The 26640-nt window shown below is 58.6% G+C and overlaps 10 protein-coding genes and 1 non-coding gene across 11 annotated transcripts; 6 read left to right on the forward strand and 5 right to left on the reverse strand.

Moving 5' to 3' along the window:
- Window positions 1-229: 229 nt before the first annotated feature.
- JDV02_003323 (Ulp1 peptidase) lies at window positions 230-1264 on the forward strand (the record flags this gene model as incomplete). The annotated part of the gene is made up of 3 exons (XM_047984448.1): window positions 230-271; window positions 492-1156; window positions 1213-1264. The coding sequence occupies 3 exons, from the start codon at window positions 230-232 to the stop codon at window positions 1262-1264; spliced, it is 759 nt and encodes a 252-aa protein (XP_047840422.1).
- A 78-nt stretch (window positions 1265-1342) lies between these two features.
- On the forward strand, window positions 1343-2209 carry JDV02_003324 (uncharacterized protein; the record flags this gene model as incomplete). The annotated part of the gene is made up of 1 exon (XM_047984449.1): window positions 1343-2209. The coding sequence occupies one exon, from the start codon at window positions 1343-1345 to the stop codon at window positions 2207-2209; it is 867 nt and encodes a 288-aa protein (XP_047840423.1).
- Window positions 2210-2668: 459 nt separating this feature from the next.
- Window positions 2669-3804, reverse strand: JDV02_003325 (uncharacterized protein). The gene is made up of 2 exons (XM_047984450.1): window positions 3729-3804; window positions 2669-3634 (listed from the first exon to the last, which is right to left on the reverse strand). The coding sequence occupies exons 1-2, from the start codon at window positions 3729-3731 to the stop codon at window positions 2876-2878; spliced, it is 762 nt and encodes a 253-aa protein (XP_047840424.1). The 5' UTR covers window positions 3732-3804; the 3' UTR covers window positions 2669-2875.
- A 448-nt stretch (window positions 3805-4252) lies between these two features.
- Window positions 4253-6301, forward strand: JDV02_003326 (uncharacterized protein). The gene is made up of 3 exons (XM_047984451.1): window positions 4253-4569; window positions 4682-4895; window positions 5087-6301. Exons 1-3 carry the CDS (start codon window positions 4266-4268, stop codon window positions 6144-6146), a joined length of 1578 nt encoding a protein of 525 aa, XP_047840425.1. The 5' UTR covers window positions 4253-4265; the 3' UTR covers window positions 6147-6301.
- On the reverse strand, window positions 6213-7540 carry PAM17 (TIM23 complex component). The gene is made up of 2 exons (XM_047984452.1): window positions 6527-7540; window positions 6213-6457 (listed from the first exon to the last, which is right to left on the reverse strand). The coding sequence occupies exons 1-2, from the start codon at window positions 7254-7256 to the stop codon at window positions 6354-6356; spliced, it is 834 nt and encodes a 277-aa protein (XP_047840426.1). The 5' UTR covers window positions 7257-7540; the 3' UTR covers window positions 6213-6353.
- Window positions 7541-8341: 801 nt separating this feature from the next.
- JDV02_003328 (uncharacterized protein) lies at window positions 8342-10006 on the forward strand (the record flags this gene model as incomplete). Its single annotated transcript, XM_047984453.1, has 1 exon — window positions 8342-10006. One exon carries the CDS (start codon window positions 8342-8344, stop codon window positions 10004-10006), a length of 1665 nt encoding a protein of 554 aa, XP_047840427.1.
- A 402-nt stretch (window positions 10007-10408) lies between these two features.
- JDV02_003329 (uncharacterized protein) lies at window positions 10409-11553 on the reverse strand. Its single transcript, XM_047984454.1, has one exon. It carries the CDS (start codon window positions 11337-11339, stop codon window positions 10551-10553), a length of 789 nt encoding a protein of 262 aa, XP_047840428.1. The 5' UTR covers window positions 11340-11553; the 3' UTR covers window positions 10409-10550.
- Window positions 11430-12883, reverse strand: JDV02_003330 (uncharacterized protein; the record flags this gene model as incomplete). The annotated part of the gene is made up of 2 exons (XM_047984455.1): window positions 12699-12883; window positions 11430-12551 (listed from the first exon to the last, which is right to left on the reverse strand). Exons 1-2 carry the CDS (start codon window positions 12819-12821, stop codon window positions 11430-11432), a joined length of 1245 nt encoding a protein of 414 aa, XP_047840429.1. The 5' UTR covers window positions 12822-12883.
- Window positions 12884-16358: 3475 nt separating this feature from the next.
- Window positions 16359-17807, forward strand: JDV02_003331 (uncharacterized protein; the record flags this gene model as incomplete). The annotated part of the gene is made up of 2 exons (XM_047984456.1): window positions 16359-16616; window positions 16840-17807. 2 exons carry the CDS (start codon window positions 16359-16361, stop codon window positions 17566-17568), a joined length of 987 nt encoding a protein of 328 aa, XP_047840430.1. The 3' UTR covers window positions 17569-17807.
- A 220-nt stretch (window positions 17808-18027) lies between these two features.
- On the forward strand, window positions 18028-22051 carry JDV02_003332 (uncharacterized protein). The gene has a single exon (XM_047984457.1). It carries the CDS (start codon window positions 18678-18680, stop codon window positions 21345-21347), a length of 2670 nt encoding a protein of 889 aa, XP_047840431.1. The 5' UTR covers window positions 18028-18677; the 3' UTR covers window positions 21348-22051.
- A 164-nt stretch (window positions 22052-22215) lies between these two features.
- On the reverse strand, window positions 22216-22331 carry JDV02_010897. The gene has a single exon (XR_007157347.1). It is a non-coding gene; the product is annotated as a 5S ribosomal RNA (ribosomal RNA).
- Between the last annotated feature and the right edge of the window lie 4309 nt (window positions 22332-26640).

Consider the following 26640-nt stretch of genomic DNA (forward strand, 5'->3'; position numbering starts at 1 on the left):
AGGCTCAGGCTCAGGCTTGCCCACTAGCTCCTCGGGCTCGGACGACTCGCTCATCTCCCCTGCCGGCCCTGCTCTCTCGGCCGCCGACAACCCCACCACCAGAGCCCAAACTCGCGACAACGGAGCCGCTGGTACCCTCAACCATCACCACCGCTTCGCCGGCCGTATCGACTTGGCCACCACGACCACTACCTCTGCTCCCGACGCAGCTGGCAAAAATATCGGCAACATGCCCTTCAGACAGCGCATGGCGCGCCATTTTGGCGACTCGGTAAGTTGACCCGCCCTACATCCGTTTTATTTCTTCTATCCCGCGCTGGACCCCATTCCGGGCCCGAGCTTGGGGCCAGGCCTGCCTCACACACGCATGTAGTACAACCCGCGCGGTTGTGTATATATGTTCATGCCCCCAGCCCCAGCTCTGTCCCGCCTCAGAGGCCAAGTCATCGCTTTCCGTCATGGATCTGCTAACATTTGCTGTTCTTCGACAGCTGTCCCCGGAGAAGCAGTACCTCAGCTACTACGACGTGTGCCTGACCGTTGAAGATGTTAAGATGCTCAAAAACGACTGGCTCACCGACAACAACATCGCCTTTTGGGAGGAGTATCTCGAGCGCGAGACGCTTTCTCGCTATCCTCAGGCTCACATCGTCCTGCTTCGGCCTAGCATGTCATTTCTCCTTATGAGGGACCATGATCTCAAGTCCGTCAAGACGGCGCTGCCCGACTTCAACAAGGTCACCCACGTCTTCATGCCCATCAATGATAACACCAACCCGAGTCTTCCAGAGGGCGGTAGCCACTGGTCTCTTCTACTCATCTCCGTCCTCGACGGCCTTGCCTTTCACTACGACTCGATGGGCGGCGTGAATGTCCAGGAGGCACATCTCGCCACCCGCAAGTTCGGTGACATCATGGGCCGCCGATTCCGCTTCATCAATCTGGATGATACTCCCCAGCAGGAGAATGGCAGCGACTGCGGTGTCTTCGTTTGCCTCCTCATGCGCCACCTCCTGGTGAAGCGCCTTCTCAGCGCCAACGCCCGCGAAAAGGTTTCCATGAGCATGTCCGGAAAGATGGTCGATAGCAGCGGCGGTCGCAAGGAGATGCTTCGAATCATTGAGAACCTTCGCAAGGAAGGCGAGCGCCGACGATCGTAAGCTTCCCCAGTCCCGCTCCCGTGACTTACTATTTAATCCTAACTCCCTCTAGGCGAAGCGCGAGCCCTTTTACCAACAACAAGACGCCACCTCGGATTGAATAGAAAGCGGTCCAGTATGGTCCAGTCACCAATTTTGACCAGTTGTTGAAGAACATCGAGAACGAGCGCCAGGAGGAGAAAATGCAGAAGCGCAAGTCCAAGCTGGAGCAGGCCCAGCTGAAGAAGCGCATCTCCCCAATCAAGCGCAAGTGGATCATGTTCCAGCCTTTCATCAAGTCGGCGCGCAATCAGAAAGGCATAGAGAGGCTCGCCAGAAAAAACAGTGGCAGCAGTTCTGAGGGTTACATTGACGGCGTTGACCGAATTGATCGCGCCACCTGGCGTAAGATCCGACGCGAGATGCTCATTCAGCGAGGCCTCATCAGCCGGGAGGCTAGACGCGTCCGGACTCGTTCATCGAGCAGACGGTCTTCTCGTCTGTCCACCGAGCAGGTGTCGCCCAGAGGCACCAGGGACAAGTCCGCCCTTCACGGCGACTCTGGCTCGCCCAAGGGTAAAAAGACGAGCCCCGGAACGGCGGCAGCTGCCAAGAGAGGGGCGGCCAAGCAGACTGCACCCAAGAAGACGGCGGCGAAGAACTCCACGACCACGGTCCAGACTGATGAGCCAAAGCAGGCCGCTGTCAAGAAGGCTACTGTAAAGAAGGCACCAGCCAACAAGTCTACGGCTGCTTCCGAGGATGCGGATACAAAGCAGTCCATGAAGCAAACTGCGCGCCGAACCCCCTTGGGCAAAAGGGCCATGACTGCGAACAAGACCGCATCTGCTACTCAGCAAACTGAGCCAGAGCAGACCCTGCCCAACCAAGCTCCCGCTAAGGCTCCTGCCAAGCGAGGTGGCAAGGCGACAACCAAGGCTGCTCCCACCACCAGGGTGGGTGATCAAGGCCCGGCTTCTTCGCCCGGCAAGCCTTCGGCTAAGCGCTCCGCGGACTCCGATGACCTGGATGGGCAGGTTCAGAAGCGCGCGAGACGCTCAACTTTTTAGTCTCTCCTCGGTCTTTCGTCCAGGACTCGCCTGAGTTCTAGACGGTCGACGATGGATGAAAATCAGGCACGACGAGCTCTGTGGCCATTACCAGGCTGGGCTTCTGCCCAGTGCGTGGTGGATTCGAGTTTTTTTCAGCCCCATATGCACGGTGCCTTGCCGATCTGCAGCTTTTTGTCACGTTGGGCGTTTGTCATTTTTGCTTTTGTGCGCTTGTTATTGCGAGGCGTACGTCGTGGTACTGCATGGTGACGTGAATGCAAGATGAGTGGAGGTTTTAGCGCCGCGGGTGACGCGACGCGGATTGTGGGGGGACAGAGAGGGAGCATGAGACCCTGGAGAGGTCAATGCATACGTGTTGCGGCATGCGCGAGAGCGTGGCGTTGGGACGATGATGTTACGCATGATGAGCCCGATTCAGCACAGTTCAGTAAAGACGGTAGCAATAGAGTTGATTGACTACGACGCATCGGTTCCCATGTGAATATGACTAGCTAGCTGAATGCGAACATGTAAAGATTCTTTTCGTGCCAAACGCCGCCAACTCCGTCGATGCATAGTTGGTTGAACCACATGGACCATGTCCTTATTCCGTGCCGCAACCCGGCTACCAAAGTCCATCTACCCATCCCCCTTTTCGGGTATCAATCAGACGCTGGAACATTTCTACTTTCTGAACGCAGGGTTCTGCTCCATGGTGGAGGAAATGTAGCCTCGCAGGGCCGCCCACCGATTGCCCGTATCGGAGGGATGATGTTGCTGCGGTTCTTTGGCACCTTCTGCCACGGCGACATCACCAGCTTTGCCTTTCAACTTGCCAGAGTCCTTGACCCCAGACACAGTGGCCGATGAGCCCGTCACCGCTGTGGAAGAAGCGTCAGCGGCGGCGGCAGGGCCCGTCGTCTCGGCGAGTTTGGCCATGCTGACGCCAAAGCGGTGCATCTCGCCGCGCACGATTCGCTCCTTGCGCTTGAGCGCGCCCTTGGTCATCTTCATGCTGCGGTGGCGGATGCGGCCCGCCCTGGCTGCCTCGCCGGCGTCCCTGCCTTGATCATCATCAGCATCGCCACCGCCGCCATCGTCGTCTTGGAGGTCGTCGAGGGCGCTGGCCAGGGCGGAGAGGTTGCCGAGGCGGCTCTTCGCCTCGCGGCTCTTTTGGCTCTTGCGGCGGGAGACGCGGCCGGAGGAGGAAGAGGTACGGGTGCGGGAATGGGCGGAGGAGTCGGCGACGCGAGAGACGAAGACGGAGCGGCGGATGGTGCGGCGGTCGCGCTTGGTGGAGAGGAAGGAGTCGGAGACGGCGGCGTCGGGGCGGAAGAGCTTGGAGGGGAGGAGGGGGTGGATGGTGCCGTCGACGCGGGCTTGGCGGAGGGCGCGGGCGGAGGGCTTGGAGGAAGAGGAGGAGGCAGTGGGCGGGAGGGGAGCCTAAGTTCAGGGAGGAGGGAGGTCAGCTTCGGTAGTGAGGTGGTGGTGGTCAGGGATGAGGATGGGGATGGGGATGGGGGCGCTGAAGACGGACCATGATGGCGGGACGACACGAGCTGTGCACTCGGAGGCGCTAGTGAATTGGTTATGAGAGCAATCAATTGCTGGCGATTATGGTTGTTGTGGTTCGGCACGCGGCTGTCGGAGTGCCTTTGCGGTCGATGGTGATGGTGATGCCCAGGTGGTCGTCGTGGAAAGTTTCAAGGTGACTCGGTGAGGGAGGGGCTTCACCTCGGTGAGCGGCTGACTCCACAGGCAGTAGAAATGTCCATGTCAGTGCTCGGTGGTGGGGCACGGCGCCTGCCGCCGACCGACCGACCGACTGACTGGCCCAGCCGGCTCAGATGGAGGGGCAGCGGGCGACGACCAAACTTCAAATCATTTCGACTCGGAGGGTTGTGCGGAGGCGTCAAGAGCAGCCACAGATTTCATTTTTATTTTCTATTTCACTGACCGAAAGAAAGCTTTGCCGCTTCATGCGGTGAGTCGTTTTTTTCTGGCCGGCTGCGGCACGGGAAGACACAGAAGAACAACAAAAAACGTGCGACAGGCAGGCAGGCAGGCAGGCAGGATGGACGAGGAGAAGAAGAAGACGGACTGCCTGCGCAGAGAGATTGCCGAGCGGGAGAGGGAGCTCGCGGAGCTCCGGGCGCGGCTCGCCGGGGCGGAATCCGAAGAGAAGGAGAGGACAGGGGACCAAGGGCGGCATGCTAGGCAGCCCACGGCGGATGGTGATGAAGATGATGACGGGGACGGCGGCCAGCACGGCGGCAACGGTAACGGCAGCGGCGGCATGCCATGGCGGTGGCCTCTCGAGGAGCACGAGTACGAGCGGTACGGACGGCAGATGATTGTGCCAGGCTTTGGTCTACAAGGTGCGCGCGACCTTACCCCCCCCCCTTCCGTCCCTCTCCCTTGTCTTCTACAGTATACATCATCCTCTCTATTTCACTGCGTTTGTCGAGCCCTGCTGACAAAAGCCCACAGCGCAGCTCAGACTCAAGAAGAGCCGGGTGCTCATCGTGGGCGCCGGCGGCCTGGGCTGTCCCGCAGCCGCGTACCTCGCCGGCGCGGGCGTCGGCACGTTGGGCCTCATCGACGCCGACACGGTGGAGGTGTCGAATCTGCATCGGCAGATTGCGCACGGCACGTCGCGCGTAGGGATGAGCAAGGTACTGAGCGCCATTACGTATCTGCGCGAGTGAGTTCATTCTTTTGTCTCTTTGAAGTCTTCTTCTTCTGCTTCTTCTTCTTCTTCGGCCTCTTCTTCTTCGCCGTTCATGATGACGGCTTTACACAGAATAGGGAAAAGAGTCTAAAAGGGAAAAGAGAGAGAAAATGGAGGGAACACAAGAGAGAAAAATAGACAGCCCCTGACTCACGCAACATCAGACTCAACCCCACCATCACCTACCGCAGCCACGAGGAGCACCTCACGCCGCTCAACGCCCGCGCCATCGTCTCGCAGTATGACCTCGTGCTTGACAGCACCGACCACCCCACGTCGCGGTACCTCGTGTCGGACGCGTGCGTCCTGCTCGGCCGCCCGCTCGTCTCCGCCTCAGCCTTCCAGACGTCGGGCCAGCTCGTCGCCCTCAACAGCCCGCCCGGCCGCGGGCCCTGCTACCGCTGTGTCTTCCCCCGCCCGCCCCCGCCCGAGAGCGTCGTCGGCTGCGGCGAGGGCGGCATCGTGGGGCCCGTCGTCGGCGTCATGGGCGTGCTGCAGGCCCTTGAGGCTATCCGGATCATCTGCTCAGGCGGCGGGCTCAACGGGGAGGAGGGGAAGAAGCCCGCCGCCGCCGCCGCCGCTGCTGATGATGCTACTGCTGCAGCTGCTCACAAAGCAGACAGTGAGACGACAAAAGAGCAACGGCAGCAACACCGCAACAAGCCTGCAGAGCACAGGCTGCTCATCTTCAGCGCCATGGGAAGCGACGGCCCCTCCTTCCGGTCCGTCCGCATGAAGGGCCGGCGCGCCGACTGCTTCGCCTGCTCCGACAAGCGCGGCCTGAGTCTCGAGTTCCTCGAGACATCGGCCGACTACGTGCAGTTCTGCGGCGTCGCGCAGCCCGTGTCGCTGTTGGCACCTCACGAGCGCGTCTCCGTAGACGAGTACCAAAGCCAGATGCGCATCGCCGCCGAGGGCCCCCATCTCCTCGTCGACGTGCGGCCCGCTGAGCAGTTTAGCCTCGGCAGCATCCCCGGCGCCGTCAACGTCCCAATCAGCCGCTTCAACCGCGGGGAGCCCCTGCCGGAGCTCGAGGACGCCGTGGAGAGGGGCGTGCCCGTGTATTTTTTGTGCCGCGTGGGCAACGACTCGCAGATTGCGACGCGCAAGTTCAAAGACCAGTTGGCGCGGGGCCACGGTGAGGGAGAGGCGTTCGTCGGCGACGTTGCGGGAGGGCTAAAGGCGTGGAGAGACGCCTACGACAGCACGATGCCATTTATATAGCTCCGTTATTTGGAAGCCACAGACACGTCCCAAACAAAATGAAAGGAAAGGAAACTGGAAATACGACTCGTCTCGACAAGGGGAGTTGGCCGTTGTACATGTTTCTGGGATCCTATATGCTACAATGAGAGTGTGGGCGTCGCGCCCGTGGAGGCTTCCACCGTTTGATTCAACTACCGTGCCATGCCACCGTCTTGATTATGCTTTTTACACAAAGTTGGCCGTCTTCTTCTTGTTAAACGCCCGCTGGTCCTTCAGCCACTGCCTATACCCGGCCACGCTCTGGATCTTCTCGCCATAAAAGTCGGGCACTGGACAAAGTTAGCGACCCTGCCAAGGCAAATATTGGTGAAGAGTAATGGGGGGGGGGGGGGGGTTACCTGGGTTGCCGGCGCTCGAGTTGGACGGGTCGACCCGATTCTTCTTGACGCGGGCAAAGAACTCGACCTCCTTCTGGATCATCTGGGCCTTGTAGCGATGGTTGAGGAGGTAAAACACCTGGTTGCCGATGCTGGGGCCGACGAGCCAGCCCATGCCCGCGCAGGCGAGCGTCATGAGGCCGAGCGTGACGAAGGGATCGAGGGGGATCTGCATGACGAGCGGCTCGGCCATGCCCGTGGAGAGGATGATGGCGCCGGCCGCTCCGCCGAGCACACCCGCGCCGACGGAGAAGATGAGCTGGATGCGGCGGCGGCGGAGGCGCAGCTTGAAGAAGGAGTTCCAGTCGAGCTTGGAGGGATTCGCGGATGAGGAGGAGGCGCCGGAGGAGGAGGAAGAGGAAGAAGCGGAGGCCGCCGCTGCGTACGTGCGAGACGAAGACGAAAAGCACCGGGCGGCGGACGACACGATGCTGGACGGGCGGGCGCGTGTGGCCACGCCGCCTTGTGCAGAGCGAGCCACCACCACAGCGGTGTACTGCTGGGGCCGCAGGGCCGTCTGCGCGAGGCAGACGGGGCGCGCCGCAGCGGCGGTGGTGGTGGAGAAGGAAGAAGCCTTCTTGGTCGTCGTGGTCGAGGTCGACGTGGGAGCGGCTCTGGGACAGCAGCGGGCAAAGCTGTGGGCGGAGCTGGGCCAGCGCGAGGCCATGGCCTTGAGGGACGACGCGGACATGGCGGATGCGGAGGAAGGAATGGCTGGCTGGCGATGGGTCTTGTCGCTTGCGATATCGGTCTGAAGGGGAATCAATTGAAAGGGATCGTGGGCCGATGCAGCAGCATGCGAGGAGGCTGCAGTGGGCGTCGTCGCGGTGCGCAGGGTCGGGGCCGGGCGGCTGTGGTGGAGATGGAGGGTTGTCGGGATGGAGGTTTTGCGGGAGCTCTGGCCGAGCAAAAGGATTGGATTGTCAAGGCCAAGAAAGCAAGGTCCGGGTTGGTTGGTCCCAAATCTGGCTCCCGCCGCTGCCTGGGCTGTCTTCGCTACTACAAAACGTTAGTAGGTACCTACCTACAACTTGCAGTTGAAGAATGCCCTGTGCTGAGCTGCTGTGACCCGCCCGCCGGGGGGGAAGGGGCCTGTGGGGGGATGTGTCCCTGCTAGCGCTGGGCCGCTACGGCGGCAGTGCGTGCGCGATGAGAGCTGAAGTGACGGCCGTCGCGCGCCAGGCACGAATCCGCCAGAGTCGGCTTGCGGCCCCAGGCATCACTGCTGGCGCCAAAGGGCTTGACAGGCGCGTTTCTATGCGGTTTCCGACCACCCTATTAATTTAGTATTCCTACTCAATCAGTTTACTTGAAAATAAAGCGATTATAGACATTTTCAAGTCTATATCTATTATAATGTATTAATTAATTAAATATTAATTTAAAGAAATAATTAAAAATTTATCTTTATTTTTATAATTTTATTTTATCTTTGATAGGCTTAATAATAAGCTACTTGAAATCCTATGCTATAACTGCTACCTAGAGCCTTGCTGTGGAGCTATTTTAGTAACAGCTTACTTAATCTATTTGGCACGGTGCTTAAACCTAAAGGCCCAACCCCTTGACCTCCTCGACGACTTCATCTTTCGTGTTCCACTGGTACCTGACGACGCGACTTGAGCAATTCGCATGCAGATCAACCGTCAGACTCGGCGCCGTCATTAACCCATGAGCGGCTGAAGACCTTGACGCGGTGTTAGCCCGGAGACGTTGCGACACCGTCCCTAGATCGCTACCCGCGCCTCGTCCCGGCAACGCTTCCATGATCTCGACATGGAGCTTGGGCGGCCCCCGATACGGACGGCGGCGAAGCTGCGCGACAGGAGGCCGAAGCCCAAGAACCGCATAGTAATTCCCCTGTCCTCGAAGCCGCGCGACTATGTTCCCGGCAGCGGCCCGCCGCTGCAGCGCATCAGCCTGCTCCCGCCCGCCGACTCGACTGCCTACATCGTCGAGCGCATCCTGCTGCCCTCTCCCGGGCTGGCGCCCAATGGGAAGCCACTTCCGAAGCGGATGACCTACATTGTCGGTTGGCGGGATCTGCCGGCCGCGACGCTGCTCGTGCCGGCCATGAAGATCCTCAACTACGTGTCGCCCCGTGCGCTCGAGGAATGGGAGTGGGATTTGGAGATGCAGCTGGACGAGGACCGCAAGAAGCTGGTTGAGGAGAGAAAGAAGGAGCTGGAGCAGCCGGTCGAGGAGCGAAACAGGACGGGCAAGAAGAGAGGACGCCCGCCGGCGCATACCGCCATCGAGGCCGGCGCCGTGGCGGAGGAGCCCGAGACAGATGCCCAGGCACGGCATAAGGCCGGTGCCATGAGCCTGTCCACGCCAAACAAGAAGAGACTGGAAGAGTTTGAGGGCCTGTCCGACGATGAGAATATGAGTCCATCGCGTCAACTGGCACGTGAGAGTGCATGGGAAACGGGAGATGACTCCGGGGAAGCATACGAGGGCGTCATGGAGCTGGACTACGACGCTGTTGAACGTGCGGGCTGGGAGCGGCCGATGGATGTCTTCAATGAAGCTTCTGACAGCCGAGATACATTTGGCGAGTCAGCTCTGGGACCGCCAAATCCCCTTTTTGGGACGAGCTCGGGGACGCAATCGCCATATGAGACCCCGCCGTCTACCGCCTTATCCCGGGAGCGGAATCCTGGCAATGGGGCTCTTCCCAACAGGGGTTTTGTCTCTTTCACCCCCACGAACGGGACATTCACATCACAAAGAGCCGACAGCGCCCCGCTCGTGAAACGAGAAAGAAGCTCGGCCACGAGGTCCAAGGCCGAGCCACGAAAAACAAACCCCTCGAAGAGGCCGAGGCCGAGGCCGAGTACGTCTTCGAGCAGCAAGTCCGCACGGGCGTCGGCCCCGGAGTCGAAGCCAGTGGTGGATGAAAGCGGCGAGCCAGCATGGGTCGTGCAATGCATCCAGGGCGTGGAGCTCTACGAGGTCGAGGGCCGCGGCCTGGTGCGCTACTTCAAGGTGTTATGGGAGGGCGAGTGGCCGCCGGACCAGAACCCGACCTGGGAGCCCGAAGAGAACCTACCCGCCAACCTCGTCCGCAACTATTGTAAGCAGGACAGGAAGCGGAGGCGGGCAACGGCACGAATAAAACCAGCCAGCGCAAAGAAGCCGGTCCCTGTACCCAGGACGACCGCCACCAAGGCGCGGCCACCACTCCCAAAGCCGAAGTTGGTCGCGGAGAAGCAGTACAAGTCTGTGAGCGACGCGTTCACAGGAGGCGAGGAGGCGGAAGACCTGGGGCTGGTGGGCTCCTGGGAAGAGAGCACGCCGAGCGGCGGAGAGCCGTCTCATCAGGGGGGTGATGATGACGCCGACGAGGAGCTGCTGGTGGTGGACGAGGCAGCCGAGGAGCCAAAGGCCACACCGTCTTGGAGAGGGGCCGCGGGTCCGTTTGGAGCATTCTTATTTTGATGGGGCCTTCCGATTGCCTGGCTGCTGTTGGCGCACTGGTGACGATGAGCTGTCGGGCGGCGGCACGGGTGGGCATGATTGAGACGACAAGCTCTATTTACGAGGATTTTCAAGGGGCATTAACCGGCTGCATCGCTACCTTGGTGGAACCCTGGGATGGGCGAAAATCGGTGGCGTGCTGGGGGACTCCGGGCGGCGTGAGGCGTACGACTATCCACCATATCATAACACAGATTCTCGTGAACAAGGCCGTCGAGACGAGGCGCCCCTTGATTTTCTGAAGTTTTGTCTATAGACGCCTACTTGCCATGTGTCTATAAGCCAGCAAAAGCAGCCTACCAATCGATTCGCGTTCCCTGCAGTCCATCAACTCTGGAGTCCATCAACTCTGTAACGCCAATGCGCGTCAACATCGCAATAGTATCACGAACATGGCAGTCCCCCCGAATCTTCAGCGCCGCAGTCCCGCCAGCAACATCCACATGTCTGCGTCCCTCACTCCCCTTATCTCCTCTCATCTCTCTCGTTCTCTCGTTCTTTCTGTCTACTCCTCGTCGTCAGAGTCCGCATACAGCCTCTTCGCCCTCGCCTTCTTGAGGTAGTCGGTCACGACTTTGGCCGTCTTCATCGTGCCGCAGCCCCATTCGCACGCTTTGCCGACCTTGCCATCATCGCCGCCAGGACCGCCGGCTCCTCCGTTGCCGCCGCACGGCACGACGCGCCACTCCTCGACGCCCAGGTGCGCGGCCCTCTCGCGGCGGTGGCGGGCCAGCGCGCCGTAGCGCTCCCACTTGCGCAGGTTGGGCTCGCCGCGGTCCTCAAAGTGCTGGTCCCAGACGTCCGCCCACTCCGGGTCGTGCAGCGTGTGCGCCATGAGCAGCTTGTCGTCGTCCTCGACCGTCACGCGCCAGCCCCAGGCGCGGCGGATGAGCGTCGCGGTGCTGCCCACGATGCGGTAGGAGATGTCGTTCTTCCAGTTGTTGTGTCTGTCCAGGAACGGGGAGAGCTCCTCGGGTTCGAGGTCCAGGTTGCGCGCAAGGGTCTCCCTATCCATGGGCTTGTGGTGAGAGGGGAGGAAGCCGCCGGTGGTGCCGGGGGTGTCAATGCCCGAGGACTCATGGGAGGAGGGTCGTTGGTCGACGCCGAGGACGCGCTGGTTGTACGGAGAGCGGTCCCACGAGCGGGTGACGTGGTCGTTGGGGATGTGCTCGATGGGACCCCAGTGGCCCAGGCCGCGCGCGATGACGTCTCCCTGGGAAGAGTCGGGCACGAAGGTGATGGTCAGCCACTGGCTGGGGTCCTCTTCATGGAGCCACGAGCGTCGGCCATGCATCTGGACTCTGGCGCGCTCCGCCTCGAAGATGGAAGTGAACTCGACCGTGACGGCCCTGTCCGCCGGGCGGTACTGTACCTCGGTGACGCTCTACGCCACCGGAAGCAAGCTCAGCACCGACCACACCGTGTCCTCCGGCACGGGCGCCATCTTCAGCGCCCGCGTGGCGCCTCGGGACAGGAGCCGGTGGTCTGCCGGACGGACGGGATACGAGTCGGAGGGGGCAAGCCATGCACGGGCGACGTGCACCGTGCCATCTGCGTCCTTGAACGTGACCAGATGGCTGTTCTTGTTGAAAACTTGCACAAAACCCGCCGCAGACGCCGTGTAGACGAACTCGAGCAGCGCCGCGGCTCGCTTCTCCTGCGCTGCTGCTGCTCCCTGGGGTGCGATGACGGGCAGCATGGTGGCGCTCATGACGCCGCCGTAGCAGCGCACGCTGCGAAGAACCTGCGCGACCGTAGCGTCCTGGGGCAGGTCCAGAAGCAGCACGCGGCGGCTGCCTCCCGACGCCAACTGCGAGTTCGTCGCCGTAGTGGACGAAGCAGGCGCCGGCGACGAGTCGTCGACAATGTACGGAACTCTGGGCCACGTTAGCTCGGTTATCTCTGGATGATACGACAGGGTCAGGAAATGCTCAGACGGATGAAGAACGAGCTGACGACGCTCAGGGTCCGAGGTCGGCGTCAAGATGACGGGGCTCTTGGCCGAGGCGGCGCCGGGCGCGGCCGGCACAGGCGCACTGCCGTGGAGCGAAAGGGGCAGCGCCGGCACGAGCGAGGAGGACTTGTCGCCGTCGACAAAGGGGTCGTCGCTTGCGTTGAAGCTTGAGCGATTGAAGTTGCCATCCGGCTGCCAGTACGGAGGACGAATATGGGCCGTTGATGGCTTTGGTCCGGTAACTTGACCAGACGAAGCAGAACTGCCGCCGCCGGGTCGAGTAAAGGCGGTGGTCCCAGTAGTAGCCATCACACGACGAAGCATGTGGCCAGCGGCGCTGGACTCGGCGCCCGAGGCCTCGGACTCAGTCTCGGACTCAGTGCCGGACTCAGTCTCGGAAGCGGCCTGTGCTCGCTTCTCAAGGATGTTCAAGGCGGCGGCGGACGCAAGGCGAATGTCCCGGAGCGACGAGGCGAGCCCCTCCCAAGCCTCATCCTTGACGGAGTTGTCGCCGTCGGGAGCGACCTGGTCTCCAGCACGCTCGAGGTACGCCTGCGTTTTGAAATCACGTCAAGATGGTGCTCTTGACTGCAAGGCACGTCCAGAGGACTGAATGCCTTGCTGGCTGGACTGACATGCAGGACAGGAAGAGAAAGGGGGGGGAAGCGGGTGATGGGTCAGGGCGCAGGGAAAACATACCGTGATGGCTCGCACCTGAAACTCATCCTTGTCCAGACGGTCGATGAGTTTCTCAACGTCCATGGCGTTGAGGCGGGGTGGGCGGCGTTGAGCCAGAGCCCGGAGATGCGGAGGCAAGGGCATGGCGGACAGGGGCGATGGTGTAGAGGTGGTGGTGCTGAGGGAGTGAGTGTGTCGCCGATGAAGCGGTCGTGAGAAGACAGAGATGGGTTTTTTTTGTGTTGGTGTTTATGAACGCGGCCCACGGGGGCTGTGATTCTCGCACCGAACGTGGATGCCCTCTGGGAGCACGCGGGCAGGCAGTCGCCGCGCCTGTGCTTCCTGTTTTTTCTCTTCTCCAACCCGGGGGGTCGAAAACCAAGCAGAGCCGTGGGATAGCGGCTGACGGTGACCCGGTCGATGAGAGCAAAAGGCCCGTGGTCACTGGTGCAGATGCAAGTGAAGCTCAGGGAAAGGGCAGTGAGCTCTAGAGCGACGGAGCATCGCCGCGAGCACAGCGAAGAGGGAGAAGCAGAGTGTGCTGTGGGGGGCGGCACGCAGGCAGTCAGGCCTGCTTATGAGAGCTTCCGCTGGGGGGGCAACGCGAGGGGGGAAACGAGGAAGTTGAGACGAGAGCAGGAGAGCATGTCTATGTGTGCGTGGGTGTGTGTGCTGGCTCGCCTGCTACACTTTTGTTGGAGAGACGTTTGTTTGTGCGGGCGCGTGCGGGCGAGGAGATGGTTCGGAGGCGGCGCGGCGAGTGAAGCCAAATGAGAATGGACACACCGAGGATAGCATAGCTAGAGAAGGACGTGTTGAGGGAGCGCAAGGGCGCTCGGCGATGATATATTGAATTTCATTCAAGATAGGCTGTCTAGATGCGCTAGTTCTGCCAATATAGTAGTTGCGGCTGGACCACATCTCAGGCGCAGTGCCTGGCTTCCAAGAGGAGCGCGAGAACGGTGAGTATGAATTCAGATGGCGCATAGTGACCAGACTGCGGCAGGAGTTGGGATGGATGGGTTGTGGTGTTTCTCGGATGACCAAGTCGACGTGTGGTGGTGTAACGCGTTGGGGTCCCGTATACTGTAGGCCTAAACGTCCGCCCCCCTTTGCACGCATTCGATATCGTACCAAGGAGCAGAGCAATATACTACTACATGTTACCGTTGCAAAACACAGCATTTCGAATCAGCAATGTCCAGTGGCAAGGCTTCCCCGGCCTCTGTCGATATCAAGAGACCCTTGAGCCTTGTTACTGCTGTTCTCCGCAGCGGCGTCCCGGGCTTTTTCAGGTATGTGGTCCGGTTGGCTGGATGAGGGGGGAAGAAGATTCTCATCCACCACATTTGAGCGGCCCCGGGAGAAAACAGCCAGAAAAGAAAATTAGCACACTGATCACGCATTGGTCGATGCTCACCGGGTCTTGTATTTTTTATTATTATTATTTTGCACATGGCGGCACGGACGTTTCCGCGGACGGTACTCGCTCGGTGGACGGTCCAAGCGGTCGGGGGGGTGTTAGTGCGGCGGCGCTTCATGCGAGGGCATGCCCCGTCGCGGCGCCATCCCACTTCACATTATCCCATGGTTGTCGCATCGGCCGCTGAATCAAGTTGGGCAGCGGTGCCGAAGCCGAGGAGATGGACATGTCCGACTCGTCGTCTTGTCAGCCGGATGGGAGATGTGGTTAGTCTTGGTTGGAGTCGACGACGTCTTCGATGTTATTATCCCGTCATCACTGGTATGTAAGTTAGTAAGTTATTGTGTCCCAGACCGCCCATCTGGCCAACTCGGGGCCAGCCTTTCCCCGGATTCAGGTGCCAGACCGACAGACAGCGCGGCGCGCCCAATAACGACTACTGCTAGCGAGCGCGGCCAGTGGCAAGATCCGGTGGCTTGCCTTACCGAAGACGCCACGGACGATGAGACAGGCCACCCCCTCCTTTTTGGGGCGGGCGGCATCGCTCGACCCGGTCGACTCCGCACGGCCACGGCCGCCGGGAGAATAGAGAGCCTGCCTAGCTTATTATTTAGGGGGCAGTCAGTTGCAAGGAGGGGTGTAAACGATGACGCGAGCACCACCGTCGGCTTGCGCCTTTGAATGAATGAAACGGTGAATGGGAGCGAGGGCGATGTCGCCAGCACAGTCAGCGACTCTGCTGTGTGGGGGGCTGGAGACTGTCCATCATTGTTGCGTATATTGTTGGACCATGGGCGATGCGGCTCTGCTCCGCACAGGGCGCGCGAGACGGCATCTGATCTGACCTTTTTTTGCTGATGCAGCAGCACACAATACTGCCCTGTGCTGTTGTGATACACAGTCTGCTGCGCCGCATCCAATGTATCGGAAGTTCGGGGGGGCGGCCGGGGGCAAGTGGGATAAAAAATACCTTTCGTTGTTTTTTTTATTACCTGCGCAGAGCAAGACGCCTGGAGTGTGAAAAATGGCAAGGCAGCCACTCACGCCGATTGCCGAAACATCGCCGGGTGTACGGAGTACCTATACCATAGGTGTGGTGGAGGGGAGGGCCCGGTAGGCAGGCCGGCAGGCAGGTTAGCCAGAGAACGGCCCACCCACTGTGCGGGAGGCAACGTGGGAGCTGGGTAACTGCTGGTGAGAGAGGGGCCATGAAGGCATTCCCGGGCGCGCTCAGACGCCTGGCCTCCACTCATCCGCGACGTGCGGCGGGTCCCGGCTGATGCTGCTCCAGCTGTCAGAAGGATGACGGGACGGTCGGTCGTTGATGACATTCCAGAGTGTCAATGTCGTCGGGCAGGGCGCGCTGAAAGCCTGCTACTACTGTACATTGGTACCTTAGTATGCAAGCTCCAATGCGGCTTTCCGTCATGGACCTCATGATGGAACCGCTCGCTGTGCTCCAGGCGGTGCTCGCTCTGTAGGTCGTTGCGACCTGCTGTATCTGCCATAGATGAGTCGTAGCGCTTGGCGCCCCGGAAGCCGGTTCCAGGTCGGTTTGGGCAGTGGTGGAGAGTCAATCAATCAGTGGAGGCTCCCAGGTTCCGGGCAGTTCATGGGCCTGCAAAGCCAGTTCCTCGAGGGCTTGTGGCCACCGGCCACCCACCCTTGCCACTTTCGGCGTTTCTCTTACCAATGTGCGAACCAACCTGCTTGGATGGGCCCTGGAACCCGATGCCGCCCTCCCGGTCACTCTTGCCGTCGTACGGGCTCGCTTCGGATGAAGCCTTGCCTTGCCTGTGGGCTTTTCCGCGGATGCATTCAATCGTGTGCCTTCCCCCCCCCCCCCCCCCTTCCTTCTCTCCAACGCTCTAGGTTGTTTCCCCCTCGGGATGAGTCTTTGCTGTCCCTCTCCTTCTCCTCCTTCCCCCCTCTTCGGTCCATCCTATCCGTCTCGTACTTATACACCACCGGCGCCGCCGTCGATGGGCTGCTTCGTGAACCGACCCAGAGACGCAAGCGAGGCCATTGCGAAGGCCGAGTCTCGTTGAGTGTCGAAGCCGTCCACCGCCGCGGCGCGCGCCCCAGGGATCGTGCCCAGCCCGTCCCGTCTGTCGTTTCTCAGCAGCACGACACACTCGCTCGGTTTTGTGCTCTGCTCTGCTTGCCTTGGCTTTGCTTTGCTTTGCTTTGCGTTGCTTTGCTCGTCCGTCCTTCGTTGGCGCAGCCGGGTTCATCAACCCACGACGCCCACGCTCGCCATGGGCTACCGCCAGTGGAATTTCGACATCGACCGCTACCTCAACCCGCTCGTGCCGTCGCCGCCATGGCGACACCTGCCCTACCCCGTCGCCTACTGGTTCGGCTACCGCAAGGGCAAGCCGCGCGACATGGGCAACCTGGTACCCGTCTTCTGGGCCTTCATCGGAGTCTTTGCCGCCATCCTCATGATCGAGGCCGTGTCGCGGCGCGTCCCGTCGTTTGAGCACAAAGGCGTGCCCATGATCGTGGGGTCATTTGTACGTTGCCGTCCGTCCGTCCCTTGCAGCCAGATCGACCCTACCTTATTGTTGGGGGGAGGGGGTGCCAGCGTCGCTGTTGGCTGGTCCGCCGAGGTGTGTTGGAGGGCGGCACGCATTCGCACACCACACCTGCTGCAGCCCGAGCGTGCATGTGCATGTGGTGATGGCCAGAACGAGCGCGGACGGACCTGACTAACGTCGTGCAACAATGGTACCGTAGGGTGCCGCTGCAGTGCTCGAATTCTATTCGATCGAGGCTCCGCTCGCGCAGCCTCGCAACGCCATCGTCGGCCAGCTCATCGCCGCCATCATTGGCGTCAGCGTCGGCAAGCTGTTCCAACTCAGCGACAGGTTTGATGACATCCAGTGGGTGGGCGGCGCCCTGTCGTGCGCCTCGGCGACGGCCCTCATGGCCCTGACCAAGACGGTGCATCCGCCCGCCGGCGCGACGGCGCTGTTGGCCGTGGTGGACGCCAATCTCATCCGCGTCGGCTGGTTCCTCATCCCCGTCATGATGCTCGGCTGCGCTCTCATGCTGGGCGTCGCCCTGCTGGTTAACAACGTCGAGCGCCGCTTCCCCATGTACTGGTGGACGCCCGAGGACCTGCGTCAGTCCAAGCCGGCCTTTGTGCGCCGCAAGTCGGATGAGGAGATGAACGTGGCCGCCGGGGGGGCGGAAAAGGAGGCCGCCGCCGGGGACGCCAGCCATCGCACCGCCGTAAGCGACGGCGACGGCGAGGATAGCAGCACCCAGCGGGACCAGGACGAACGGGGCGATGACGGCGATGTCGACTCGGACGGGAACCGCGTCTTGTTTAAGAGAGTAGGCCGCCCGCACCAGCACGCCGGCGAGGTGGTGATCAGGCCGGGACAGGTGATTGTGCCGGAACACATGTTTTTGACGCAGGAGGAGGAGCAGCTTCTTGAGTCGATGAGTTACAGGTTATGATAACGAGGCCGAGGAGATGTCGGTGCGAAACGCATGGGGTCATGATAAGGCATCTGAGATAGCGCTGCTGCGCTGGGATTGGCAGTTGGTCACACATCTCAAGATAAGAGCAGCGCAGATATAGAGCTAGAGCTACCCTACCCTAGACATAGCGAGGGATGGCAGACGAGCCTGATGACGTTGCGGAATGGTATATAGCAAAGCGCATACAGTATAGCATAATACATGAACCAGTTGAGCAACTTTTTTGGCATCCTCAGGTTTCTTTCCACGGAGTAGGGGTGTGACCTTGGGCGGTGGCCAATGTCGAAGGACTGACACCTCGCCTGCATGTGCGGCGCCGGATGTTGGCTGTGGGCAACAGGCTCACTGCACAGAGTACTTTGTACCTACTGTACAGTATACAAACTACCCAACAGTACCACGCCCTGTCCGTACTCGGATTTTGCCGGTGACTCACCTGGAATCATGCCCGCCAGCTCTCCTCACGCGACAGAATTGAGGCCGTCAAAACCATCGCGATGCTTGGCCGATCGAGTGTTGCGGCCCCTCCATGAGTCCATCAGGCATCAGGGGCCAACGCTCACTCAGCCTCACCACCAAGCCGGCGCCCACACGCGGGCACGTATTCCCCCATGTACGACCGTACGTTGCCCCGCACCAGCAAGGCGTTCTGAGCCCAGCCCTCAACAGCCAGCTTTGAGCCACCACTCATACTGTACGAAGCAGAGACTATGCAAAACGATCCAATGGGGGGGGGGGCTGTACGCATCGAGGCACCGCCGAGACTCTGGAATCCTTGACGACCAGCACCGTCGGTCGGCCTGAGTCACCTCCGAGTGACGGGCGGCCCGTGGGCCTGCCGTTGCAGGTTGGTTACCTCATCTCGTAATGTCGAGTCGACATGGCAGGGCCACGCATGCGGGCAGAGTCAGATCATGTTGGGCCAGCAGGAGCTGAACACATAAAAGCCGCTTCTTTGCTCTGGCGAGTACGATCTCCTCCATTCTCCTCCGCATTTACAGTTTGCTGAGTTGCTCGCATTTGATCATCTTAGCTTAGTTGCGGCCAGTCTCTCTAGCCGGCCTGACCGAGTCTAATTAGTCCCAATGGCTACAGTCAGCGAAGGCGACCAGCGCGCCTGGTTCTTGCGATCGACGTACCCTGTCGACTTTCCTGCACACGAGGCCCTGACCAAGTCGCGATCCGACTTTGATGGCTTCATCGCCGCTGAACTGCGGCGGCGGCATGATGACACAGCCGCTACCCAGGAGACGCAACATCCGGCAACGGGCGACGATGATACTTACACCCTCGTCAGCGCCGCCGAGACGACCACGGTGGATCTCCAAAGAGATTTGGATGCCATGCGGGTAATTGATGATGACAACAAGCCCCAGGCCGACGACGAGCCGACAAGTCGCTTCATGGACGGCCTCACCCGCCACGGCCAGCCTCCGGACATGAAGAACAAGATGTTGACCGAGAACAACGACGTCGCCTTCCGGTCCACAAAGGACGCCCTGGTCGACCTCTTTTCCGAGCTGGAGGCCGTCGTCTCCGGCCCCAGGCTGCGGGAGCTGCTTGAGGCCTCGTGGGCCGCGGACCCTCTGGCGACGCTCAAGATCATCTTCAACGCCCGGTCCATCCACCTGGGCAAGAGCTCCCGACGGACCTTTTACCGCGCCGCCGGCTGGCTGTACCAGAACCACCCGCTGACGCTGGTTGCCAATCTGCGGTGGCTGAGCCGTCCGGTCATTGAGAAGAAGGCGGCCCCCAAGGACGCCGGGGACGATGCCGTGCTCGTGGAGGCTCCCGCGGTTGTTGCTGTTGATGATGATGTCGATGATGATGAGCGCACAAAGTTTGATGTCAAGCACGGGGTGGCGCACGGGTACTGGAAGGACTTGCTCAACATCCTGGCGCTCGCTGTGAACGGGGAGCTACACGTCCTGGGAGACCCCCGCGACGTGCTGAACGTGGAGAACGAGGTGATTGCGCGGACCATGAAGCGGCGGAGAGACGTATCCCCCTCTGCGTCGTCGATGAAACGGAAGCGACGAGCCAACCGAAAGCGTTACGGAACCGCTCGTGGAAGAGGGGCTGCAGAAGAGGAAGAGCAGGAGACGGAGGAGAAGGCCGCGGCCAAGGGGGCGCAACAGGGGGCTGAGGAGCAAGATACGGAGAAGAAAGCGGCGGCCAAGAAGACGCAGCAGGAAGTTGAGCACGAGCAACGTCAACAACGCCATGAGAGGCGTCAGAAGCGACACGACGCAGCAGTGGAGGCCTTCAACACCGACGCCAGATACCGGGCGCTTCACCTCACCGTGGCTCGTCTCTTTGCCGAGCAGCTCCAGGCAGACCTGGCTGCGCTGCGCGGCGACAGCTCCAAGGCCAAGAAGTCCATCTCGCTGTGCGGCAAATGGGCCCCCTCGCACGACCGCTTCCACGACAGGCTCACGTTTGTCACCAGCTCCATCGCGGAAATCATGCACCCGCGCGCGTCGCTCGGCGATGACGTGGTCGCCGCAACCGACGACCGCGAGACATATCTCAAGCACGCTCGGGAAGCGTACCGGCGAGACATGTCTGCCCTCCGGGCACACCTGGACATTGTAGAGCGGCACCTTAGCGATGGCACGTACGGCCAGATCAAGTATGACCGGCTGCCCTCCGTGGCCATGAACACTTACACGAGCCTGTTCGCCCAGAAGGATTGGGAGCACTTTCAGCAGTACCTAGACAGCGTCGCGCAGGGAAAGATGAGTATATCCGGCGCCACGCTGCTGCCGTCGACCCTCATCAAGCAGGCGAGAACGCAGTGGCAGCCCAGGCATGGCATGTCCCGACAGGCCCTCATGGAGCAGCAGATGCTCAAGATCAAGGCGCAGGTCGCCAACGGGCAGTGGAACACGCTCGTGCAGCGCATCAAGGACTCGGGCGCCTTGTCGTCCAGCATCGCCGTCTGCGACGTGTCCGGCAGCATGGGGTCCCCGACCTTTCCCGACGGCACGACGCCCATGGACTCGGCCATCGGCCTGTCTTTGCTCGTTGCCGAGGTCACGGAGAAGCCCTTTGGAGGGGCGTTCATCACCTTTAGCCAGAACCCGGAGGTGCAGCGAATCGACCTCTCCAAGCCCCTTTCGGAGAAGCTCGATGGCCTGGAGCGTGCGAATTGGGACATGAACACGGACTTTGTCGGCGTGTTCGAGCGGCTGATCCTGCCGATGGCGCTCGAGCACGGGCTCAAGCCCGAGGAGATGGTGAAGCGCATCTTCGTCTTTAGCGACATGCAGTTCGACCAGGCCGACGTGCGAGATGCCAGGTGGAGCACGTCGTACGAGCGCGTCAAGGGCAAGTTCGCGCAGGCGGGCTACGAGATGCCGGAGCTGGTGTTTTGGAACCTCGCGGGTGGGCGGGCGGGCTACGGCTACGGCGGCGGCGGCGACGCGACGGCGCCCAAGCCGGTTACGGTCACGGACGAGGGCACGAGCTTGGTGAGCGGGTACTCGCAGGGTATGCTCAAGGTGTTTCTGAAGGGGGGATCGTTTGACGACGACCCGGAGGCTGAGGGGGAGGAGGAGGAGAAGGAGACGGAGACCAAGGACGAGACCACTAGCGCGGGTCTGGCTACGGTGAGCTCGCCGCTGGGCGACAAGGAACCTTCCGAGACGCCGAAGGAGGAGGAGAAGAAGAAGAAGGCCAAGATGAACCCCCTGGCGACGGTCAAAAAGGCCATCGGGCACAAGGCGTACGACATGCTTGCGGTAATGGACTAGACATCGCGATGCTGGCGTCTGTTTGTCCAGCGTAGGGGAGCCGAAAGCTTGGGGCGAGACCTTTTTCATTTTCATTAGTTGGTAAATACCCATACAAGCAATTCACTTGACAATGTGCTTCGGCGTCTGCTACGACATGACGCTTTTCACTACTACCGAAAGAATGCCCGTGTACCCGTGGGATGAGAAGCCACGGAATCTCTAGTCGCCGTCTCGCCGTGGCTGTGTTGCCTAAGGAAAAAGACGATAATGGCGTCTCCGCGTATCCATGTATGAGTCGTCCCCCGCTCTGTCCACGAAGAAAAAACGCCCAACCCGCAGCAAAGGCACCTACCTACCTCTCTTTGTGAGAATGTCCCGCCCCTCTCCCTCCTTAGAGGTGGGAGCCACTGTGCATCGTCGATTGTCGCGGCGGCCGGCATCGACTCGACTTACCCCCGAGTCCCCAGAACGCGAGCCCGCCCATCGTGCACCACCATCTGTGAATTTCCGAGGATGGCGTCACTGGGTCTGTGGCCGCGTGTCGATGGCCTCTGACACATGCGTGGCCCATCGCCGTCCGTGATCTATGTTACACGCATGGCGTCACTGGCCGTTTATGGGTGGACGGTACATTCGCTGCATCGTCCCTTGCGCACACAGTCTCTACGTCGTGTGTGAGAAGCAGGCAGCAAGCCAGAGGCAGCAGCAGCAGCAGCAGCAGCAGACCCTGACCCTGCCCCTGCACGCATGCACCGCAGCAGGCCGCATAACGGGCCGCATAACAGATTGGGGGCCATCAATCCGCAACCACAACCGCAAAATCACGAGTTGAAACGGCCCTGGACATCAAAAAAGAATGAGAGCGAAGACGGGCAAAAAGTAAAAGGACATACAACAGCCGGTGTTCGCTGGTCGTCACCGACCCAACTACTAATCTGCCCCTTACCAGCTTAACTATGGGAGAGCGGACGGGATCCCGTGCTTTCTGGTAGGTATGGTCGTATGTGCTTGACATGTCAGACAAATCGGCCTAAGAGCTACAAAACGGATATCAAGACCAAAAAAAACCATATACCCGGTGGGTCCTTTAGGGACTAAGTATAAGGGGCCTTCCTTTTAGTTAGCTATAAAATTGCGATATACTATTTCCTATATAAATATATTAAAATATAGTAAACGTAGACGATTACTAATATATAATATATTTTATAGTAGGTTTTAAAAAAATATATCTAAGATAAGGAGTATAACTACTATTAAATAGCCTCTTTAAAATAGGTATTAAATGCTCTATAGCGAATTAATAGCTATTTACTTTAGTATACTATTATATATTGTATTATATTATTAGTTTACTATATAATTAACTCTCGTTTCGTTTATTACTGCTATACCTATACTAAAGAGTAAAAAAAATAGTTAGGCTACTTAACTATATAAGTAAGTATTATATTTGCATATATAATAGGTAGTACAGCCCTTCGAATATAATGCAAGATCCCGGTCAGCCAGGACCAGCAGCTACGTGACTGCTGCGTGCGGGGTGCTCTGCATTGTGAGTCCTCCTCGACAGCGACCGTAATAAAAGCACGTCAAGTCAGTCGGTGCAGAGAGCAGATCAGAAACAAAACTTTATCACTGCGGCCTCCCCTCGTCGTCGTGCCCATTTCTGAAGCTTCCATAAAATAATACCCTTGCTATGTCTACGAATTCGCTCCCTTCCTTCCGGTATCGCCAACCACGAGTAGCGCACGCTGAGGATGTGGAGAAGTATTGTCCTGGCGGCCATCACCCAGTTGACATCGGCGACGTGATCTGCACTGATAATCAGGATTACAAAGTTATCCACACACTCGGCCATGGAGGGTTCTTGACAGTTTGGTTGATTCGCTCCCGTGTGCACGAACCGGCATATTTCGCATTAAAAATTCTTTGTGCCGACGTCGTCGACGTTCCTGAGCTGGGTTTTCTTCAGCACCTTAAGAAAGTCGCCGGCCTGGGACACCCGAATGTGGTGACTTTGGTACGACTCATTCAAATCTCCGGTCCGAACGGCGAGCATCATTGTCTCGTCTTCCCGGTACTTGGGCCAAGCCTTCAGAAAATGAAAGCTGTGGCAGCCCTATCCAGTTCTATCAATGCGACATAGTGTTTGCCAACAGATTGCCAGTACCATGGCATTCCTCCATCATCACAGAATCTGCCACGGTGGTGAGTTTCACTGACCGACATCTATAGTGATTTTTGTTAACACATGTTCTTCGCAGATCTCACTGCATCTAATGTTCTATTTGACTTCCCAGATGTTCAGACTCTGTCTGCCGCCCGCATCTTCCATATTTTAGGCCCAGTCGAGACCGAGAATCTCCGGTTACTGAATGGATCGCGCTCTCCGCATGCACCAAACCAAGTCGTCAAATCCCCAGATTTTTCAGGTCTAGATTGTTCAATGCTTACGCGAATTCGCATTGTCGACTTTGGCCAAGCCTTCTTCGCAGATCGTCCGCTTATGTCGCTCTTGGAGTTCCAATCGATTTTTTCCCTCCTGAACTCTGTTTTGGCTACCTACCTTCAACCAAAAGGGATGTCTGGCACCTTGCCTGCCTTCTCTATCAGGTTCAGAGCAGCACGATCTTATTCCCTGCATTCTTCCAGATATTTGAGCTCCTCATTGGTACCATTGTTGAACATCTCGGTCCTTTACCTGACCAATGGAGGGGGAGCTTCAAATTCTCAGAATACGGCTACTGCGAACCGGCGCAGATACCAGAACATACAGAACCTGAATGGTGGTATGAGAACCAGCAACCCGATAAGATTGTGAGCCGGTTGGCACTCGAGGCAGCGCATCTATCCACCGGTCAGCGCGTGGAGTATGCCCGCTTGATTCAGGACATGACTGCATATGAGCTTGAGAAACGCCTCTCGGCTATCGAGGTGATGCGGTGTTTGAGGTCGGAGCGGTTTACGGACGACAACCCGAGTGCATGATTGGTTAAGGAAAACTATATAATTCATCTACCCAATGCCTTGTGTCTACCCAATGAATGAATGATTTTATTCCGCCCGGAGGGGCTGCGTTAACTCGGCTAGAATGGTCAGGAAACGACTGTTCCGACGCAAAGGCGGCTGTAAGGCGCACATGCACAACGAAACAGAGAGTGAAGAACGGGGCGATTCATGCAATTGTTGATCTCTGGCCCTCCCCCACTTCTCGCTGGAAGGGGGTTGGCCATATAATACTCCAGCTACTGCTGCTGCCTGCAAGGCAGCAGCTGTTGCCTTCTAGGCAGGATCGGTTTGCCTACCTGACCGATCTGCCCCTGACATCAGGTTTGTTGGTTGGCTCGTTCTTCTTTTGCCAAATCACTGATGAGAATACACCGTCGTTCGATATGACGCACAAGATTTCCCAAACCCAGATCATTGAGGTATCTTCAACTTTCGCTATGACCGTGGGCTTTTTGATCCCCTACCTCTGCTGGATGATTAAGATCAAGCCACGAGAAGTCCCTCGCGCTCGGAGTCTGGCGCTGATCTCCACTGCTTCTCTCCTCTTGGGCACTGGGCTGATATTCGCGGCTATATTTGGCACTGTGAGAAACGGGCTTCTCCCGATACCTCTTGATGCAGTAGTAAGCCCACTGTGCACAAACGGGCAGGTAGGTCTTGTGAAGATACGTCAAAATAGCTTGTTGGTCTTTGAACTCCTTGCATAAATCCGCCCACGCTCTCTCATACTCCTCCTTGGTCTCTGCAAATGCTACGGACTTCCACATCTCAAGAACGCCCCAGTAGTTGTGGGAGATGGATGGTGTGCAGCCGTCTTTAGTGACATATTGCTTTGTCGCTCCATTGAAAGGACGGCGTTGATGTCCCCTAAATTTAGTCATGCCAGCGTCTCAACCCCAGAACTACTCTCAGCGGTATCTCGACCCTCCCCTGCAGTCTTCCATCTCCTCTTGGCATTGAGTAGAATATTGGAGGTAACGTGGTGTGTGCAAATTTGTTGCTGGCTGTCGGGAAACTGGTCGTCAAGAGCTGCCTTCATATGTTTGTCGTAATCTATGATAACTAAGTCGGGCATTAGAATCTCGTGCTTCTTAGTCAAATGGTTTATTCCTTCTGCGAGGAACTGGAACCCTTCGCGCCTCGCGTTGTCTACTAAGCCAAATGCCGCATTATAGACAGACTTAAGGCAGGTCTGACCTGTGACCTGGAAAAGCGGCATTTTGAAGCGATTCGTATTATAGGTATTGTCGAAGCTCATCGTCTTAGGAAAGCGTTTCTACATTCGGAGACAGTATGGAAATGTCTATACAATGCCAATAAGCCGACCAGGCTCCGCCTCAGACCACTTGGCGATATATGAGATCCCCCTCTCGTCAAATAACTTAATCAAAGCAACTATAGGAGACAAGCCGTCAAGTCTTTTGCGTGTTAAGAGCGACCATGCATTATATATGTCCTTTCTCGTGAAGAGTATTCTAGGATGTTTTTCGCTAACAATCCCACGCACATCTCGCGCTCTTATGCCCACTCGCCGACTTAGGGGTTCAATTGTTGCTCTAACGGGATCTATGAGCCTCCGATGAATTAGATAGGCAGAGAGGCTCATACTAGGCTCATGGTTGTGTCGATAGTATTGAGGATCGGCAAACGCCCTCAAAGTCCACTTATAGCCGTTATGCTCCAGGGCCTCCGCGATCACTTTCCACTTACAACCACACTAACGAGACCTTTTTTGTCGAAGCCCCGAACCCCTAGTAGACGGGCGAGGCTGACCATATCGAGCACACTGAAACATGTATCGCGTCTTCCTCATCCGACTTTCGGAACCGTTGTGCCTTACCACGCCGAACCCATTTTCCTTTGCGAATTCGTTAACCCGCGGTTGGGGAGAATCACTTGATGCGGCGGCGAAGCTAGGTATTGGCGGGTTGGGAATGGGCCGGGATGCACTTTGACCATGGAACTCGTGTCGGAAAAGTCGCTCCATTCTTCAAATTGCTCCTCTTCTAGACTCAGCCCCTCGTACGGCGATGGAAGTGGCAGTGAACGTGGGCCCAGATTTCCAAAGTTAACGCGCTAAATTTTGCGTCCGTCGAATTCTGCTAAAGAGCTAGATGGGATCCCGAATATTCTTGTGGCTATAGTCGTATGTGCTAGAATGCTTGAGCAAATCGACCTATACCCGTAGAGTGAATAACCAAAGCACACAAACTGAGCCGGTTGTGCCAGATATTGAACGTCCCATCCCGTGCTCCTTACACCACCACCACCACCACATGCTTCTGCTTCGTGTGCTACT

The sequence above is a fragment of the Purpureocillium takamizusanense genome, chromosome 2 (genome assembly GCF_022605165.1).
Source record: "Purpureocillium takamizusanense chromosome 2, complete sequence".
Taxonomy (NCBI): domain Eukaryota; kingdom Fungi; phylum Ascomycota; class Sordariomycetes; order Hypocreales; family Ophiocordycipitaceae; genus Purpureocillium; species Purpureocillium takamizusanense.

Bases quoted from the DNA above. Each gene is read 5' to 3' on its own strand.
- JDV02_003326 (XM_047984451.1), top strand. From the start codon at position 4,266: ATGGACGAGGAGAAGAAGAAGACGGACTGCCTGCGCAGAGAGATTGCC. The intron at 4,570-4,681 runs GTGCGCGCGACC...AAAAGCCCACAG, and splicing joins GCCAGGCTTTGGTCTACAAG to CGCAGCTCAGACTCAAGAAG. The intron at 4,896-5,086 runs GTGAGTTCATTC...ACGCAACATCAG, and splicing joins GCCATTACGTATCTGCGCGA to ACTCAACCCCACCATCACCT.
- PAM17 (XM_047984452.1), bottom strand. From the start codon at position 7,256: ATGTCCGCGTCGTCCCTCAAGGCCATGGCCTCGCGCTGGCCCAGCTCC. The intron at 6,458-6,526 runs GTAACCCCCCCC...AACTTTGTCCAG, and splicing joins CTCGAGCGCCGGCAACCCAG to TGCCCGACTTTTATGGCGAG.
- JDV02_003329 (XM_047984454.1), bottom strand. From the start codon at position 11,339: ATGCATGGCCGACGCTCGTGGCTCCATGAAGAGGACCCCAGCCAGTGG.
- JDV02_003332 (XM_047984457.1), top strand. From the start codon at position 18,678: ATGGCTACAGTCAGCGAAGGCGACCAGCGCGCCTGGTTCTTGCGATCG.